Below are 17,364 nucleotides of genomic sequence, written 5' to 3' on the forward strand. Positions count from 1 at the left end.
AAAGGCCAGCCGAAGGAGAGAGTGATCTGACCATGACAGGGGCTCAACAACTATTTCCCCTAAACCACGATCACTCAGCCACTGGCCGGAGGCAAAAACTAAGTCCAGTGTGTGTCCTCCGGTGTGGGTAGGGACATCTACTAATTGGGTCAGGTCCATGGCCGTCATGGAGGCCATGAACTCCCGAGCCACCTCAGATACTTCACCTAACGATGGCAGATTGAAATCCCCCATGACTAACAGTCTGGGGGTCTCAATCGCCATCTCGGCTATCACACTGAGAAGCTCGGGTAGGGCTGCTGATACATAGCAGGGAGCCAGGTATACAATCAGCACACCCTGCTGCCTCCCATGACCCCACTTCACACCTAGGGATTCACAACCGGCAGTCTGCGGCACAGTGGTCTCCCTTGGATCCAGGCCTTCCTTAATAATAACCGCCACCCCCCCCCCGACCCTGGGCTCTCAGCTGGTGAAATGCACGGTAGCCTGGCGGGCACATTTCAACGAGGGGCACCCCCCCCCTCTTGGCCCAGCCAGGTCTCCGTAATACCCGCCAGGTCCACCTCCCCCTCCGATACCAAATCATAAATGAGGGGGGCTTTATTAATCGTGGACCTGGCGTTACACAGCATCAGCCGAAAGCCCAGGCCCTGAGATCCTAAACCCCCTAGGTTGCAAGAAGAGCCATGGGGGCTGGAGCGCGCCACAGCTCGTAATGGGAGTTGTAGTCTAAATGTGACTACACCATTGGACTTTAGCTTCTAGTTTCCAAGCAAGAGGCAAAGTCATTTCATGCTGTTGGCCTTCTGGAGGGCTGGCCGCCTTCGGGCGCTGGGAAGCATCTTGCCCCTCTTCCTCAGACACGTCCAGGTTCTCCTCCAGGAAGTGGCCCTTCCTGGAATCACCGGATGCTCAGCCACGAGAATCAGAAAACCAAAGCCTGACGAGGCACCTTTTATGGTTGCTGATAGGATAATCAGGAGATCTGGGTTCAACCCTAACATTTTCAGTTTTAGTTTATTTCACTGCAGGATATCCTTAGATGGATGGACAAAAGGCTCCCAGCTCAAACAACAAACTTATTCTTTTACATGATTAACAACATCAATTCCAAGTATATTTTCCTGTCCCTAAACTCATTCATGTGTTTCAGAGAGACCCTGGGAGGCTCCTTACCTGACATGGACCTGACTCGGTTGCGGGTTCGAACCACCTGTGGGCCAGCCTGAGATTCGAGTTTCGCCGGGGCCTCCTTTGACTGCCTCACTTGCAAGCTGTGATCTGAGCTGGGGATCAGGAAGAATCTTGCTGTCAATTCATTAGGAAACAGGAGACTCTTTTGGCTTGAACTTTAACATGGAGCATTTATAGGAAGGAGGAGTCGGAGCTCGACTCCACCCTGGCAAGACAGGGGGGCTCTAGGCTTTTGACCCCCAGACTCAAGCTGGCATGCAACTCGGGAGTCCTCCTAGGAGCAGGCGGCAGCCATGGCTGGGGGTCTGCTTTGCACAGGTTCATCTGGTGCACCACCAACTGTGCTTCCTCCCAGACTGGGAGGCCTTGCACATGAGCACTCCTGCCTTGATCACTTCTCGTTTGGATTGCTGCAAGGCATTCTATGTGGGGCTGCCCAGAAACTATAGCTGTTCTAGAATGTGGTGGTGCAGGCAGTGATGGGTGCCCCTACATTTGCCCATGTAACCCCTTTACTGCGTGAGCTGCACTGGCTCTCTGTTTCCTTATGGATGCAACTCAAAGGGCTGGCGATTACCTTTACAGCCCTCCATGGCATACGGCCAGGGTGTCTGCTAGACGGCTTTTCCTAAGGACATCTACCCGTCCTACCAGATCAGATTGGGTGGGCACCCGCCTAATCCTTTCCCTTAAACACAGCCATCTGATGGGATCAAGGAAGTGGAAACACCCTCCCCCCTGAAGTTCAACAGGCCTCCACTCTCGCCAAAAGCGCTTAAGACCTGGCTTTTCCTGGCACTAAAGTAGGGTGAGAACTGGTGAGAGGACTTAGCGATGGACCTCATGTGAAAGTTTAACTTTGGTGCCAGGTTGATGCATGTATGTAATAAGGGTATAGTAATGTTGTTTTGACGGTTGGTTGGTTGGTTGGTTGGGAGGGAGGGAGGGATTCCCAGTTCACGCCTTGGAAAGTCAGTCTGGTGGTCAATTAGCAACTGCCAGATAGAACAGGACATGCAGGGCAAGATGGACTCAGGGTTTATGCGGAGAACATGCTTCCTATGTCCATGTCTGATAGAATATTTGCTGGGCAGTGACATCAATGACCAGCACATTTGTTTGCCTGTGATGTAACACAATGTTTTAAGCATAAAGCATATAACTAACCTTGGTAAATTTGTTTACAGACCATTTGCTTTTGTTATGCTATTGTGAAGAGGCGCATAAGGGTGGCAGAACATCCTGGAGAACTACCAAGACTGATGACCTTTAATCCTGCAGAACAGATCGTTCTTCCAAGCTCCATCCCTGCCTTGAGATTTGGGCTACTTTTATATGGTTGCAAACCAGTCTTTCTCAACCTTGGCAAGTTTACACGTGCTGGCTGGAGAATTCTGGGAGTTGAAGTCCACACATCCTATTGATCTTCTAAACAATGCCAGTGTTTAAAACCTAGACAAAAACTCCACCTTCTCTTGCTGTTATAACATTTTGTCATTAATTTTCTGTCCCTCTTACTTTAAAAAGGGCCTGAAAAGCGAGCAAACTGTAGGCAGCTTACCTGGATTCTGCGCCATTGTGGAACTCTCCATGGTCAAGGCCCAGGAGGGACCTGGTTCCTGTCCCAACACTTGTAGTGATTGTAACAAGCTTGTTACCCACCAGCCATGTCTTGGTCCTCCCTCCAGCTAAGAGGAACTCGCCCACCGGAGACCTAAAAGCCCCCAGAAAACAAGGATAAAGATGCTATCAAAGTCTCTCTGAATAGGGAGATTTCAATATTCATTTAAACTTCCCCAAAGAAGCCTTCTAAGTCCCACTCCCACCTCCGGAAGGAAAATGTACAGTAAACGAATCAAAGCGCCATGATTCTCAACTGATCTTCCGTCCTCCCTGAGCAAACACTCTCTTCCAGCATCGTTCTTGACCTGAGCTGCTGATAATCGGAGGGAAGCGCCTCCAGGCAGAGGCCAGAGTTTGCGCCAGCCCCAGCACTTAGCGCTCCAGGCGCTGGGTCTCTCTCCTGGGAAGGGCCACATGCAAACACCAGAGGGGAGCAGCTACTTCCACCTTTTGGGCACAGCGGTGAAGTTGGAAAAGACGTATCGGGCCATCATGTCGAGACAGGTCTCGGTGAGCTCCCAGTGGAGGGTCTTCAGGCTGTCGTCGGCCTGAGCCATGGAGTTCTCATCGGCAGAGCCCAGGCTGGAACTGGTGATGGAGGTTTGTATCCGGCTAGGGAAGGAGGGCAGAGAGAGGGTTATAATTTGGAAGAACAAATCTCCCAAGGGAAAAGGTCCCCAAATTCCGTTAAGCATGCAGCAGGCTGAGTTGTGGGCGAAGAGATCCGATTCTGGGACGGTTTTAACTGGCTTGGGCAGCCCTGAAGTCAAGGGCCAGGAAGCAGATGCAGGGAGAAGAGCAAGTGGGGCGATTTCATCTCCTCCCGGAAGCAGCTCCGGCTTCTCGGTCTCCGGAGGAGGGCCCGGCCGGACGGCATCCCGGCTGCGGGTCATTTTCAGGACTCTCATTTGTCTATGAACAGCAAGGGGGTCTAGCGGCTGACTCAGGATTAAACCAGATAATTATGTATTAAAAATGAATTTACCTTGAAAAAGAAAAAGCTAAAGGAACCAAACTGCAATACCTCAGAAAAATGCAAACCGAAAGATTCCCACTGATTCAAAGGTGGGAGCAGGAAATCAGTAAAATGTCTTTCTCTTCCCCCAGTGCTGACCCCACCACAGGAACCCCGCAAGGCCCCCCCCCCCGATGGCTTCCCTGGTTGAGATGGATTTGAACCAGCGTCTCCCCATTCCCAGACTCATATCTGAACTGCTCAAGTCCGCGGAGTCTGGTGTTTGGGGAAAACCTTATATTGAATATCAGTATTAAGTATTTGATATTAAGTGTTAATTAAAACACATTAGCTTAATAGTCAACAGTGTACAAGTAGTCCTCGACTTAAGAACACAATTGAGCCCAAAATTTTCATTGCTAAGTGAGACATCTGTTAAGTGGGTTTTGCCCCATTCTATGCCAGTTGTTAAATGAATCACTACAGTTGTTAAGTGAACAACATGGTGGTTAAGTGAATCTGGCTTCCCCTTTGACTTTGCTTATCAGAAGGTCACAAAAGGGGATCACTTGATCCTAGGACAATGCGACCGTCAGTCAGTTGCCGAGAATCTGAGTTTTGCTTATGTGCCTGTGGGGAGGCTGCAACGGTCAAAAGTGTGAAAACCAATCAAAAGTCATTTTTTTCAGTGCTGTTGTAACCTCGAATGATCACTAAACTAATGGTTGTAAGTTGAGGACTCCCTGTAATATTAACATTAAATATACTATGATTAAATTTCATATAAAATATTTAATAAATAAGGAGTGCTTAAGTTTCTTTCTTTATTAAATGTATATACCGCCATCTCACTCTGAGAAGCGACGCTGGGCTTAAAGGGAAACAAATGTCCCGATCCTGTCCGCTTTGTGGCCAGGGCAGGGCCTCTTCCGTTCACTTTGGGAATGGAGCCGCAACCTGCCAGCGAAAGCCCGACTGCCAGACCCCGCTCGAAATGAAATGCACGGCCCACCCAGGGGGCCCGCAGGGTCTGCCCCAAATGCAAAGAGGGCGGCTGCCACATCAAAAGCAGGCAGAGCTTCAATCGCCCTGTTTTGGCTGCCATCTTGAATTATTTTACCGTACCCTGCAGAACCCCCCACCTCAACAGACCGTAATTCCGTGTCCCCCCTCAAGTGGAATTATTTCACAACCAAGTTCTGAAGGTGCAGAACTTTGTTCAAGGCACATCGGTTTCCATATCTGAGTCCCGCAGCCTGATTTCTTGTTGGCTCTTATGGCTCCTCTTCAACCGGCATCTGAGCGTCATTGTTGCCCGCAGGGACACACACACCCCCGCCTTCTCCCCCAGTTCTTTTTTCTTTTTCAGTTAACTGGAAGAAAGCCCGTGAGTTTCCAGACAAGGTCACCTCTGGGATGGGTGCCTCTGCAATTACTCTCTTGCTAAAGCAGAGAAAGCAAGGGCGGCCCCAAATGTTCCCAAGGCTGCTGAATTTAGAGGACCAACACGGAGGATCATGTTCCAGTTCACCAGTCACTGGGATCCACCTTTGCACAGCTGGTCCTTCCCCACCCAGCTTCTCAATGCAGTCTCATGAACAGCTGTGGAAGGGCAGCCCTGCCAAGCATAACTGAGAAGCCAGCGCAGACAAAGTTTTGATGCCTAAGACGAGATTTTGTTCACCAAACAGGGAGCCTCACAAATCCCCCCCTTCTTTCCCTTCCTCACAACTGGTTAGTGATACAATTAAGCAGCACCAATTATGGTTATCTTCCAAACTAGTGTCAAATCTTGACCGAGGGGAATCAGGATTAGTTCTGACAAGGCTGGGTAACCTGAATGAACATGATGCTTTCTGGAAAGTCAGGGTGAGGGTCAGCCTTCAGGTAGCAGGGAACAAATGTCTAAATTTCTAAGCCGAGCGGATTTTTCTTTCAGCGAGTGTTACATTTGCCTTGGGTACGAAAGAGATGCATTCTGGATGCCTTCCTTGTTTTAAATTGCTTAAACCAAACACGGAGCTACAGAAGATTATAAGATGGCAAACCTGAACTGTTCATTCTCAAAAGATCTCAAGCTCCACGTCCCCATTTCCACTCCATCCCGTATCTGCACAGGTTTTGAACCACGATATTACGAAGCACAGAGCCAGCAAAAACAGGATGCTTTCATTTGGGCCATGGAATAGCCACCATTTGAAAGGGTTAAGCCAGAAGCAACTGCAACCTGTCATACCCTAAGAAATGGGGGGGGGGGTATCTGGGCCAAGCAGCAGCGTGGTCTCTTCAAACCAAACCAAGCCAAACCGAACTCAGACCGTTATCCTAAAACATGCAACAACATGCTTGCAAAGCGAGTGTGAAGGTGGGCATCAAGAAGCCAAGCAGGAGTCCCAACATGCACAGTCCCCAGCCCCCTCAATCAGCACAGTCAAGAGACCCCCTTGCTCTTCACCCTCCTCCTCCTCCTCCCCTGTCCAAGCATCACTACCTGTGGGCTGCATGGTCAGACACACTGATGCTGCGGGAGCGGAAGGCATCAACGGCCGAGGGATCCTTCAGGGCTTTCACAGGAGGAGACTGGTTCAGGTTTGGCCTGGCATTTTTGGCTACTTTAAAGCTACTAAGGGCAAAGCAGCATCAGAACCAAAGAGGCATGATTGCACAGGAAGGAAATCATTGGAAGGACGGGATGTGAAAGGCCACAAAAGCCCCAGAAGACGATGGAGAAAAGAAAGGAAAAGAAGAAAAAACAGAAGAATAAGGCCAAAAAAAAGGAGGGAAGGGAATTAAAAAACAAGAAAAACTTAACAGTATGAACATTTTAAACACAAAAAACAACAAGCCCGTTTTGCTCCAGACTGCTCGGTGTTACCCCCAACCCAAACCAAAACAGAACACAAACCAACCACACACAACCAGATGAAATTAGCGCAACTTAACACAAAGGCGGACCGAAAGGGGCAGCTGGAATGTTAAGGTGCGTTGGACAAGGAAGCTCCTTATGCAGCCGAGTGGGCAGAGACAGGACCGGAGACCTCAAGGTGCCTTTCACTCCACCGTCCCAAGTGACCCACAAAGTCACGAGGCTATAATGAAGGCCTCCACTCCACCGGAACACCAGCTCCAGGGCTGAACCGGGACAATCCCAGGACGGAGGATAAGAATTACTGTATTTTTCCTATTGCCGAACAAAATTATTTCATTTCAAAGCAAGCAAGATTTCTTTGAGTGGGAATCACTCTAGTCTAGACGCTAATCAGAACGCCACCTGAGAAAGACATCAGGAGCTGGGCGAATGCATTTCTTACCAGGCAGACAAACACATTCTTATATCTCGCACCTGAACTGCTTCCATGAAGACATACCAAGTCGGACTATAATTTATTAATAGATTGGGGATTTCTAGTTTAGAAGTAGGTTGTAAGAACCATTCATCTCTCATCAAGAGATTCTCTCCTTTGGAGAAGAACAGATTCCAGGAGTTTTTGGAAATAGTTTGTGGAGACTCTATCTGAACTGACAAATCAACAATATTCCAACTTGATGAGAATAAAATATTCGGTCAAGTTAGCGGTGACATAGCCACAGCCAAAAAGGGAAAGGGTGCCCGTGAGTAAGATTGATTCAAGACATTTCAATTATGGTGATTTAACCTGACTCACAAAAACTGTACTATGCAGAACGGTGACTGCCCCCATTTGGCATCTCATTCGGATGGCTGTCAGTACTGGGAGGAAAACGAAGATGCCTCGAGAGCCCCTTAGCAACCTTAAGATGTGGGGATAATAGAAAAGGGTTCTCACCAAGAAGGGTGGTTTTCAGTAGAAAGGGAGGCAACCTTGAACAGGAGCAGGCCTTCCACATTCAGGCCCTACTTCCCTTCAAAAGGCCTGTTACAGCCACCATCAAGCCACAGCGAGGGGGCAAAGGCTGCGGGAAGCCCTTCTTGTAGAAACCACTTTTAACTGCTGTCAAAGCAAGAGAAGAGCCTTTTCTGCCCTTAAACAAACTTACTTCTTGGGTCTCTCGTTCAGACTGGTACTACGAGCCCGGAAACTGTCTTTCTCTGGGGTGTCATCGAAGGAGAGGAGGATGTTTGACCGCAAACCCTGTCCAAAAGAGAGGAAGGGAGTGCCCGAGAGGATCCAAGAGGTTCTCTACCCCAAATGAGCCCCAGCTGAACACCCTCCCCAAAGGGGACCTGGTGTCACCCCTACAAGGTAGACCAGATGAGGGCACCATGGCCGTGTACCAAGGGCTATTTGTATTGCAACAGCCAGAAGAACCAAATCTTGCAAATCGGACTGTGCTTCCCTCTCCCTCCCTCCCTTCCTCTTGAGGTGAATGAGGGAGAGGCTCATCTGAGTGGTTGACTCAAGTTCCTTTCTTGGAATAGGCTCAAGACCCTCTTATCTGTCCCTTGCCCTGTAGCGGCTCTCCCTCCTGTCCTTCAAGGCCATTCCCTCTGTCCTCTACCCAACTGTGAGATAGCCGGATCGAGCCACAAAGTCAACTTAAGCAAAGTCTTCCCAGCTTCACTTGGTCCTCACTAACTATGAGGTAAAGTCACTCTGACAACAACCCCCACAACAAACACCACTGAAGTTGCGGCAGCATCTGTGAGCTGGGAGACCAGACCCATCCTGGGCGCTGGCATCCACACTTCTGAAAGCTGCCAAGATTGAGAAACAGTTTCTCAAAGGCTTTTCGTTGGTCTTTCTTAATAATGTAAGACACTCACCTTAGTGATATAGGGAACAAAGTCTTTCCGAAAGGGGAGGCGGCATTTGATAAACCACATGGCTATGACATGATGTGCCAGGCATACAATATACTGGTTAAACCTACAAACAGTTAAGAAAGGATGTTTAGGATGACCATGATGGCCTGGGCTTATGGAAATGCTCTTGGGCAGACAATCAATCAACTTATAAATAAATAAATACACAGTCAATCAAATTAATAACAACAGCATGGGACAAATCGGCCAGGCCAACCTGCGCAATCTGTTCTACAAATGGAAGCACTACAGAGAAGTCTGTACTGTGAAGGTCATGCCAATACGCGGGAGATTTGCCACAGCTGGTACATTCATCAACCAGCCTTTTCACCATCCCCTTCTGCCTCTCTCATCTTTCAATTTCCTAAAGAAGGGGGGGGGAGACAAAGCAGCTGCACTCTTGGGACAATGGGACTGGGCCATCTAAACAACTTCTCTTCTGTGGTGGAAAGCCATCCTCAAAACAATTTTCAACAGAAAACCAAGGATCCCTTGGTTACGAGTTAGTATCAAGCACCCAGCTTACTTGGAGGGGTTTGTATAGGGCAGAGAGATGGCAAATACGCTGGCGTACTGCTCCGCTGCAAAATTCCTGTAGAGATGAGGCAGGCGGGCCAGCGCTGGAAGGGAGAAAAAAAGGTCAGTTGAGTTGGCCCCGCCCTACTCCAGGCACACAAGGGATTCACATTGCCTGGTTTTGCACAATTCACCCAGATGAAGGTTTCTGAATCAACCACAACGGGCTGGGATTCTGTATCACCCTAAACCATAAACAGCGGTCTACAAATACAAGGCTGGGTCCATGTAGGACAGCCTGCCCACCTTGCTTTGTCCAGTTCTGGTACTGTGCAGGGACAGGTCAGTAACCTTCCTGGCCAGGGAAGGGAAGTGGCATGCGAATGCCTTCTTGATAGATGTATGTTTTGGTGTTCTCTCACCCAACTCCCAGCTACATCTGAATTTGGGCATCTGAGCTAGAGTTCTACCACTTGCCGAGACTGAAAATATAACCCTGGATGCAACGAGCACTCAATGATCTCCAGAAACTAAAATGGTTTGAGCTCTCCTGCATCTGTTTTCCTCCAATACCCTCTGCCCTCTTCTGTCAAAGTGCCAGAAATTTGCACAAGTGAGGGCAACTATTTCAGAGACAGGGCGACTATTCAAGTATCCCACTTGAGTTTCTAAGAGTTTCCAAAACAGCAGAGACTCATTGCTTTTTGCTTCTCCTCTCAAAGAGACAGGCAGATGCAGGCTCCAGGGGCACCCACTACTTACTTGAAAGGAATTCCAAGAGAGGGATGGCCATGTTGGCTGTCGCTGAAATATGCGTCAACTTAACTATCAGGACTGGCAAAGCTTTGATGATAATATCCGGCATTTCAACGCTGCAGATCGACAATGCCACCACACACTGGCTGGCGCAGCGGAAGATCAGCCCGTGCTCCAGGCAGTAAACCATCTCTCGCTGGGTGGAGAGAACAAGGTTATACAGGAGAGATACAAAGTGGGCCCTAAGATGTTCTGTATGTATCAATTATAGACTGTTAGGATGACGGAGTCGATTCTGATGGGTTTTAGTATCCAAAAAAGAATTTTTAAAAAAGCCAAATTCAAGGTTCCTCAGATTAAATATTCTTCCATACATCTATGCCAAACCTTTGGAGGACAAAATCACTCACATTAACTTGGAGGCTGATTGGCAAATCCATTTGAAATGACAAGCTCTCATTTTGAGGAGCAGGGATTAGCTTCAACCTTTGGATGTTGAGGAAGCAGACCAAGTTCCCCATGTGATTAACTCCACCGCTTGTGAATGAGATTGCTGCCCTCTCTCTCTCTCTCTCTCTCTCTCTCTCTCTCTGTGTGTGTGTGTGTGTGTGTGTGTGTGTCAGAAGACCGAGTTGGGTGGTAGTAAATATACTGGTGAGTGCTGGTGTTTCTTATCTTGAAAGGGGTGGTACACCCCCTTCTTAAAAAATCATCACTAGCCCCAACTATTTTACACCACTATCAGTGTGAGAAACCATCAGTCTCTTTTTCAGTGCATTGTAACTTTGAATGGTTACCAAACGAATGGCTGTAAGTTGAATTCATATCCTTGTCACTAGAATCACTAGCAGATCTGCTCCTGCACTGCACTGCAGGCCGGGCTGCTCTTGAAGACCGTACGGAAACTTCAGCAGCCCCAATTAGGAACACACGGAGCCCCATAATGCCACTGCTGAGAGCTGTAATGGTTGCCAGGTAGTTCGGGGTGTAGATCAACACTTTTAAAACCTGACATGATTCAAGGCCTGGCTATCTCCATGTCTGCCTTCTCCAAGCTGAATCTGCTAATCCAGTAAAACGTGCTTGCATGGGATCCTTCCACCAGGGGATTGCTATTTTGGGGTCCCAGGCTTAAGCCTTTGCCGATGCTCCCTCTCCCAACCCATTCCCAGATATCTGGACCCCCACCAGCCCTTGCTGCACTGGCCTGGTTCTTCAGAAAGGAACTGAAGATGATTAAGGTCAGGCTCTCCCCAATGGTGGACCGCTGGACTGATTGGCTAGCAGTATAAAACTGAGTTTTGCTTTTAATCTTCTCTTGTTGATTCTATAAAGCTACTGAGAGCGTCTGGAAATGAAAAGGCAAAAAGCTGTAGCAATAATTATAAATGCAGACTTCTGCAGTGGTCTCAGAAGCCCCGAAGCCTTGGCAGCAGAGGGGGGGAGCACGTCTCCCTCGTCCCACTCCCCCCCCTGCAGTACCTGCTTCGTTTTGTCCAAGTAACTGTGATAGGAGATCAAAGCAGTCAAGACCGGAACCACCGCCTGGTGCAAGTCGTTCCGGGACAGCCCTTCTGAGACGTCCCTCAGCCGCTCCGTCATCTTCTTATCAGTGAGCTAGGACAAAAGAGACACCAACTTGCGCTTTCCAAAAATAATTTTACACAAGGGAAGCCATGGATTGGAACCACTGGGGCAAGCATGTCTCTGGGCTGAACTGCATTTTTCATAAATGAGGAAGAGAAAACAAATACATGGAGAATTATCAAAGTAAACTGCATTTAATTTAAAATTTTGCTTTTGTTTTGTGTTGGAGCCACCCACATAGATTCTGGCCCTCAGCCTAAAACATGCTCTACAGCCCTGGATAAAAACAACCAACAGCCAAAATTCGAAACCTGCAGGCTAAATACCCCCCTCCCCCAATTCCATGCTGGCTCCCTATCAAATGCTGTAGTCATATCATTAAAAGGTGTCAGGGAAGGACAGAGAAGCCAAGCCCAGATTCCCAGAGGTCCAGCTTGTCCTTACCATGGAGCACAGAGCAGAGGAGAGCTGATCAATACTGCAAGGAGAGGTTAAGTACAGGACTTTGTACTGCAGAGATTTGGGCAGCTTGTTCAGGACCTGTTTCAGCACCTTCCAGTCTGTCTCCTAAAATAGAAGAGAGAAATTCAAGAAATGGAGGAAGAGTCCATAAAGTAGCAGACAAAGGTCCTGGTGCCCACTGGCCCCGGGGAGTGGTCCTTTTTCTGTGTGAATCAATTTGTTCATTTTCAGCATCCTAGCCATTATTTAATTACTCTGTATTTGCTATATTTATTATTTTTGTTTTCGTAGATTTTTACGGGTACAGGTATGCAGGTCTTGGCGTATTCGGGTCTTTTCCCACCAAGATACTCTCAATCTTACACAGGAAAAGACCCGAATACACCAAGACTAATATGGCCATTTCGAGCTCATTTGCTCTCATCAGTTAGCCATACCCTTTATGGGATTCGAACCTGGGCAGTTTACATACTAGGCAGTTGTTTAACCACCAAGCCACAGGCTCTCCTCCCCTCTTTGTCAGCCAAGTCAAGGGAGTATATACAGAAAATTTTTCAGACAGACCGGTCTGATTGATTACACCTTGGCATTTTGACTGCTATACTGCAGTTCTACTTTTTACAATCTCTTTTGCCTTGCAGCCCCCCAACTAGTTAAAGAATTAATTCTTTAACTCTGTCAGAAAAAGAAATCTGGATTTGTAAATGTTTCACAGTAGCGACTTCAGCCTGCTTAACGCCCCTAGTTGGGGGGCTGCAAGGCAAAAGAGATTGTAAAAAGTAGAACTGCAGTATAGCAGTCAAAATGCCAAGGTGTAATCAATCAGACCGGTCTGTCTGAAAAACTTTCTGTCTGTGTGTGTGTGTGTGTGTGTGTGTGTGTGTATCTGCTCCTGGCTGGACACCGAGAACTCAGATCAATTGGCAGTTGTCCACTGATTCCTCACTCACTTGCTTCAAGCACTGCAGAAGAACTCCAAAGAGGAGAGAGTAAGACAGGTAGCCTGTGCGGATGGGGGTGTTCTGCGGGGGGCTGCTTGGACTTCCCGAGGGGGGGGACAGAGTGCTGGCAAGCTTTTTCTCAGGCTCCCTGCAACACAAGAGAAGAACATTAGCACAGCCTGGTGCCCAGAGCTCCCCATTCCGTTCAGGAGACAGAGCTCCTTCCAGACCATTCCAAGCAAGCGTTAGGCTAGGACAGTGATGGCGAACCTTTTAGAGACCGAGTGCCCAAAAACTGGCCCCACCCCCACTCCACCCCCCCTGCCCGCCCCCGCTCTGCCACCCATCCCCCGCCCCACCTGCCCACAGGACCAGTCACCACCTCCAGGGCCCGCCGCAGATCGCCCAGGCAGCCCAGCAGCGCTATGGCGGCCATACCCTCTGCCCGCGCCCTGCAGCATCAACTGCATACTGGGGTGTGAGGGCAGAGTCTTGTCTACGCTGCCTGGCTGCCATGTCCTTGGCTGCGCTGCTCCGTGTGGGCCACGCTCGAGGGCCTCTCTCCTTCAGGGGGGCTGCTGGAGAGGAGGGGGTCGCGGGGGGAGGCGAGGCTGGGGCAACGGCACGTGGGCCCACAGAGAGGGCTCCCAGTGCCGCCTCTGGCACCCGTGCCATAGGTTCGCCACCACTGGGCTAGGACAAAGCAGACGCATTTGGGAGAAGAGACGGCTGCTACCCCCAAGCTCTGAAAAGGGAAAGGCTGAAACCAAAAGGAACATACACCGAATCGCAGAGGCAGTAGGGGCTGAATCTCACGAGGCCGTCTTTGGTGGGGAGGCCCAGGCGGTGGAGAAGAGCGTCAGCACGAAGTGAGAGCAAGAAGTCAAATACCTAAAAACGGAAAGAACACTCCAATGTTAAGAGCAAGAAGGAAAAGAAAAGGGCATCGTTTCCAGTCATTCCAACTCTGGCTCTACGAAGAGAGCTCCTCAGCCAAGCTAAGCAGCCCCACAATATTTCTGAAAAGCATTCAAAAGCACTAGGTGGACAGTGAGAGAGAGAGAAACGGTTCCCATCCACCACTGGCACCGGGTCCCTGCAAAAGTCGATGTCCTGCTGCAGGGCTGTTGAGCCTCATTCCTCTTGTATCATCATCAGGTTCAAACCTTCACAATAAGACAGGCAAGGGGGTCACCCTTAGCCTGGTCTAAGGATATAGCAAGAGGTACCACACTTCTCTGTGACATTCCAAACTTCTTCCCAGAACTTTTCTGCAGGTTTAGCAGCAGTGGCCCACCCAAACCATTTCACTCCCCCTTTGCTTCCCCCCTCCCACTTCTCCTGCAAATCTCTGGTTCTGGGAAAGTGTTTTCACCTGCAGGCGGATACTGCTGGCAATGGGAAGGCTGTACTTGTGCTTATAGTGGAGCTGAAGGTGATGGACAAGCATCTCGTAGACCCGCATGGCATGGCTGGCAGGCAAACTGTACAACTTGGTCTGAAAGGAGGAGGGGAAGAGCTTTTGTCAAACTGGATTTGTTCTCTTGTACTACTCAGGCACAGAAAGAATGGCTGAAGACCACACTGAATTCTTTAAAATATTCTCCTCGTAAGAGAAAAAGGAAGCGCTGCCTGGAACTTTACCTGGAAAATGACAAGTAAACCAAGGACTGCCGTCTTCACGTCTTCTAAGGAGGCCGAGTAAGAGAGCAGGTCTCCTTCCTCCAGGTCAGCAGGAGGCAGCAAAGAATGGGAAGCAACCTTTACAGGAAGAGAGCAAGCAGATCTGCTGAAGACGGCAGCCCCAGTGGGGACTTCAAGGGATGGAGATTGCCAGGCTACCCCCAAGAGACCCCCTCCGGATGATGCCACCACTGAGAAGAGCTGCTGGACACGAGGGGGAGGTGAGGTGAAGAGGAGACGCCCCCTCACCCTAAGAATCGAAGCTCGGGGCTGGGAGGGACCAAGCTGATTAGGGCTTATATGGGGGGGGTCACCTGATGACCGAGTGGGATTCACTTAACACTGGCAGCAGACATTGCCAGAAATGCCATTGTTGTGAGGGGCAATCGTGTGAGGTCTTGATTAACAACCACATTATTTAGTGAGAATTGCAAGTTCCACTTGTGGTTGTGTAGTGAGGACTTATCTGTGTGGCTTATTCAATAAACTGTGCTTGAATACATCACAGTGTAATGCTTTGTATACATCAGAACTCTTGTTTCAGCTAAGATATATCGGAAAGGGGAAGGAATCTAAATGTGAGCATCTATGTGGTGGTTCCAATTCCACTGTCCACCCCCAAAACACTGTTGTGACACAATATTGTCATTGTTACAAAAGCTCTTAATTTTATAAAATGCACTGGACAGCTATATCAGAAAAGCAGTGGCCCTGTTGAATTAACCGAGCCTCTGATCCGAAGCATGGTTTCCTCTCTATTTCCTGGGAAGAAGCATCATCTTTGCCGTTACAGAAACTGGAGGTGAAACACAGTGTCCATACCTTCTCTATGATATCCAGCAAGCTGCTGAAGTGATGGGTATTGCAACCCTCAGCCAAGTCCACCAGCAACTGGGTGGCCAGTTTGCGAACTTGGTGGTCTTTATCTTCTGGGATATGAGATAGCTGGGAGATGACCAGATTAATCAATTCCTCCTGCAATCAGAGACAATTTCTGACTATAACTACAACAGGTGGATAGACAGGTTTCTATGATGTCAGGCAAAACGATCAGGTTCAGGAGTCTTGAATGTCTAGGTCCTCAAGCAGCCATATGTCATTCCACCTCCAGGACCAACCCTCTCTTCAACATCCACCACGATGAACGAACGTGCACTGGGATGTGCAAATGAGGTTGGGGAAAGAGGGGAAGAGATGTTGCCAAGGAAACACTCAGCTAGGAGGGGCAGAGCTCCCCAGTCACCTAGGGGTCAGGAAAAGAAACCAAGGGGAGGACCTGCCCTTGCAGGAAGCAGGGGAAAAGACTTTCAGACTTGCAAGATTGGTGACAGCCCTGCATTGTACGGGCAGCCCTTGATTTACAGTTCAGGTGGAATTTGCCAGGGACAAAACTTTTTTTGTTGATGTTGTTGTGAGTTTCAGCCAAAAGAAACCCCACAGGGATCTGGAGCAAATCCCTGAGATGTGCTGTTGCAAGCAAAGCCCTCAGCCCTGTCTCCCCCTGCAAAACAGGTCTGCCCAGAGCAATTGTCTCAGAAGGCGTCCTCACTTGCCTCTCTATCTAGGCCAAACACGTGTTCAGTTTGAACGTGAACTTCTGTACATAGAATAGTTTGAGCACGAACTGTTTGTGTCTCTCTCCTCTGGCCTATTTAACCACAAAGCTTGACCTCTCGGTACAATCAGAATAGCCCATCTTGGAATAAGAGGAAGATTCACCTCGTAAAGCTGCCTGTTGACACTCAGCACAAAAGACAGGACGTGCAAAACCTTTATGCGAACAGCACTCCGGCTCTCATTTCTAAGCAGAAAAAGTGGATAAATAAAGTTGCTTTTAAAAAGAGACCAAATCTACACTTGCAGTTCAAAATCCTATGGTAGCCAGTGTGGCTCAGCTTGTTAAACTATAAGCTAACTCTGGAACTCATCTGATTCTAAGATGGGTTCACACTTCAGGCTAAACCAATCTTTGGTTTATTCAGTGGTGATGAGCTTCTGGGCTAATAAGACATGTTCCAATTATTTGTTATCTAATTATAATAGTTAACTTAAAACAATATAATTATAGAAATAAAAATAAAAGCACGCATCAATATATAGTACATGTAGGTCTTCCATCATAAGTTGTTGCAGTTATGAAATGAACTCGATTGTACAACAATTTTTATGGCAGTCATTAAACAAATCACTGTAGTCATTCAGCAAACAGTAGGGTCATTAAGTAAATCCAGCTTCTTCAATGGGCATTTTTTAAACCACTTTTTGCCAGAAATCAACAAAAAAGTCACAGGTTGCAATCACACTTGATCACACTTTGGCCCCTGGCAACCGGCGCATATTTATGTTCAAGTGTGAAGTTCCTAAATTGTGATCAGATGAGTATAAGGGTGGAACCATAGTAAGCAGGAGTACAGGTCATAAGTCACTTTTTCCAAGGCCAACTTTGAACCATTGTTAAATGTAGAGCCGGGCAGCACCTATAAATCATTAGTTTGAATGATTTGGATTTACTGTGCTGTATTAACCTCCCAACTGGGGCTGTAAACTGTGCTTTGCACTTAGTTTATCTCTGGGACCCACCCAGGCAACCCTGGCCTACTCCAATGTGGGAATGCAGCCACAGAAACTCTTTTAATCTAAGCAATGGAACATTAGGGCCAATGCAACGTCAACAGAAATATCTGCTGCTAAAGTGTCCCAATCCTTGATCGGCCCACCCTTCTCTTTCTAGATCCTTAAAGAAGAGGCCATCATTGCTAAGCCCCTATAATCCCACTTTGGAATAATCTGAACCAGGGAGAAATTCTTTCAATATATTACTTCAATTATAATACGGTGGATGACATCAATTCATTTAGAGC

At 48.3% G+C, this 17,364-nt stretch overlaps 1 protein-coding gene across 1 annotated transcript in view; it reads right to left on the reverse strand.

Moving 5' to 3' along the window:
- The window catches only part of TSC2 (TSC complex subunit 2), a 55,713-nt gene that overhangs the window by 25,170 nt on the left and 13,179 nt on the right, over positions 1 to 17,364 (reverse strand). Inside the window, exons 13-28 of the mRNA XM_029287258.1 lie at positions 16,223 to 16,304; positions 15,326 to 15,478; positions 14,465 to 14,581; positions 14,196 to 14,318; positions 13,602 to 13,711; positions 12,830 to 12,968; positions 11,862 to 11,984; positions 11,313 to 11,447; positions 9,837 to 10,026; positions 9,085 to 9,178; positions 8,520 to 8,622; positions 7,793 to 7,887; positions 6,267 to 6,395; positions 3,268 to 3,432; positions 2,759 to 2,911; positions 1,180 to 1,289 (exon numbers count right to left, since the gene is read on the reverse strand). Of these exons, the coding sequence (XP_029143091.1) occupies positions 1,180 to 1,289; positions 2,759 to 2,911; positions 3,268 to 3,432; positions 6,267 to 6,395; positions 7,793 to 7,887; positions 8,520 to 8,622; positions 9,085 to 9,178; positions 9,837 to 10,026; positions 11,313 to 11,447; positions 11,862 to 11,984; positions 12,830 to 12,968; positions 13,602 to 13,711; positions 14,196 to 14,318; positions 14,465 to 14,581; positions 15,326 to 15,478; positions 16,223 to 16,304 (2,021 nt within the window). The remainder of the gene's footprint in view (positions 1 to 1,179; positions 1,290 to 2,758; positions 2,912 to 3,267; positions 3,433 to 6,266; positions 6,396 to 7,792; positions 7,888 to 8,519; positions 8,623 to 9,084; positions 9,179 to 9,836; positions 10,027 to 11,312; positions 11,448 to 11,861; positions 11,985 to 12,829; positions 12,969 to 13,601; positions 13,712 to 14,195; positions 14,319 to 14,464; positions 14,582 to 15,325; positions 15,479 to 16,222; positions 16,305 to 17,364) is intronic.

The sequence above is a fragment of the Protobothrops mucrosquamatus genome, unplaced genomic scaffold, assembly GCF_001527695.2.
Source record: "Protobothrops mucrosquamatus isolate PMUCROS unplaced genomic scaffold, P.Mucros_1.0 scaffold_278, whole genome shotgun sequence".
NCBI classification, from domain to species: domain Eukaryota; kingdom Metazoa; phylum Chordata; class Lepidosauria; order Squamata; family Viperidae; genus Protobothrops; species Protobothrops mucrosquamatus.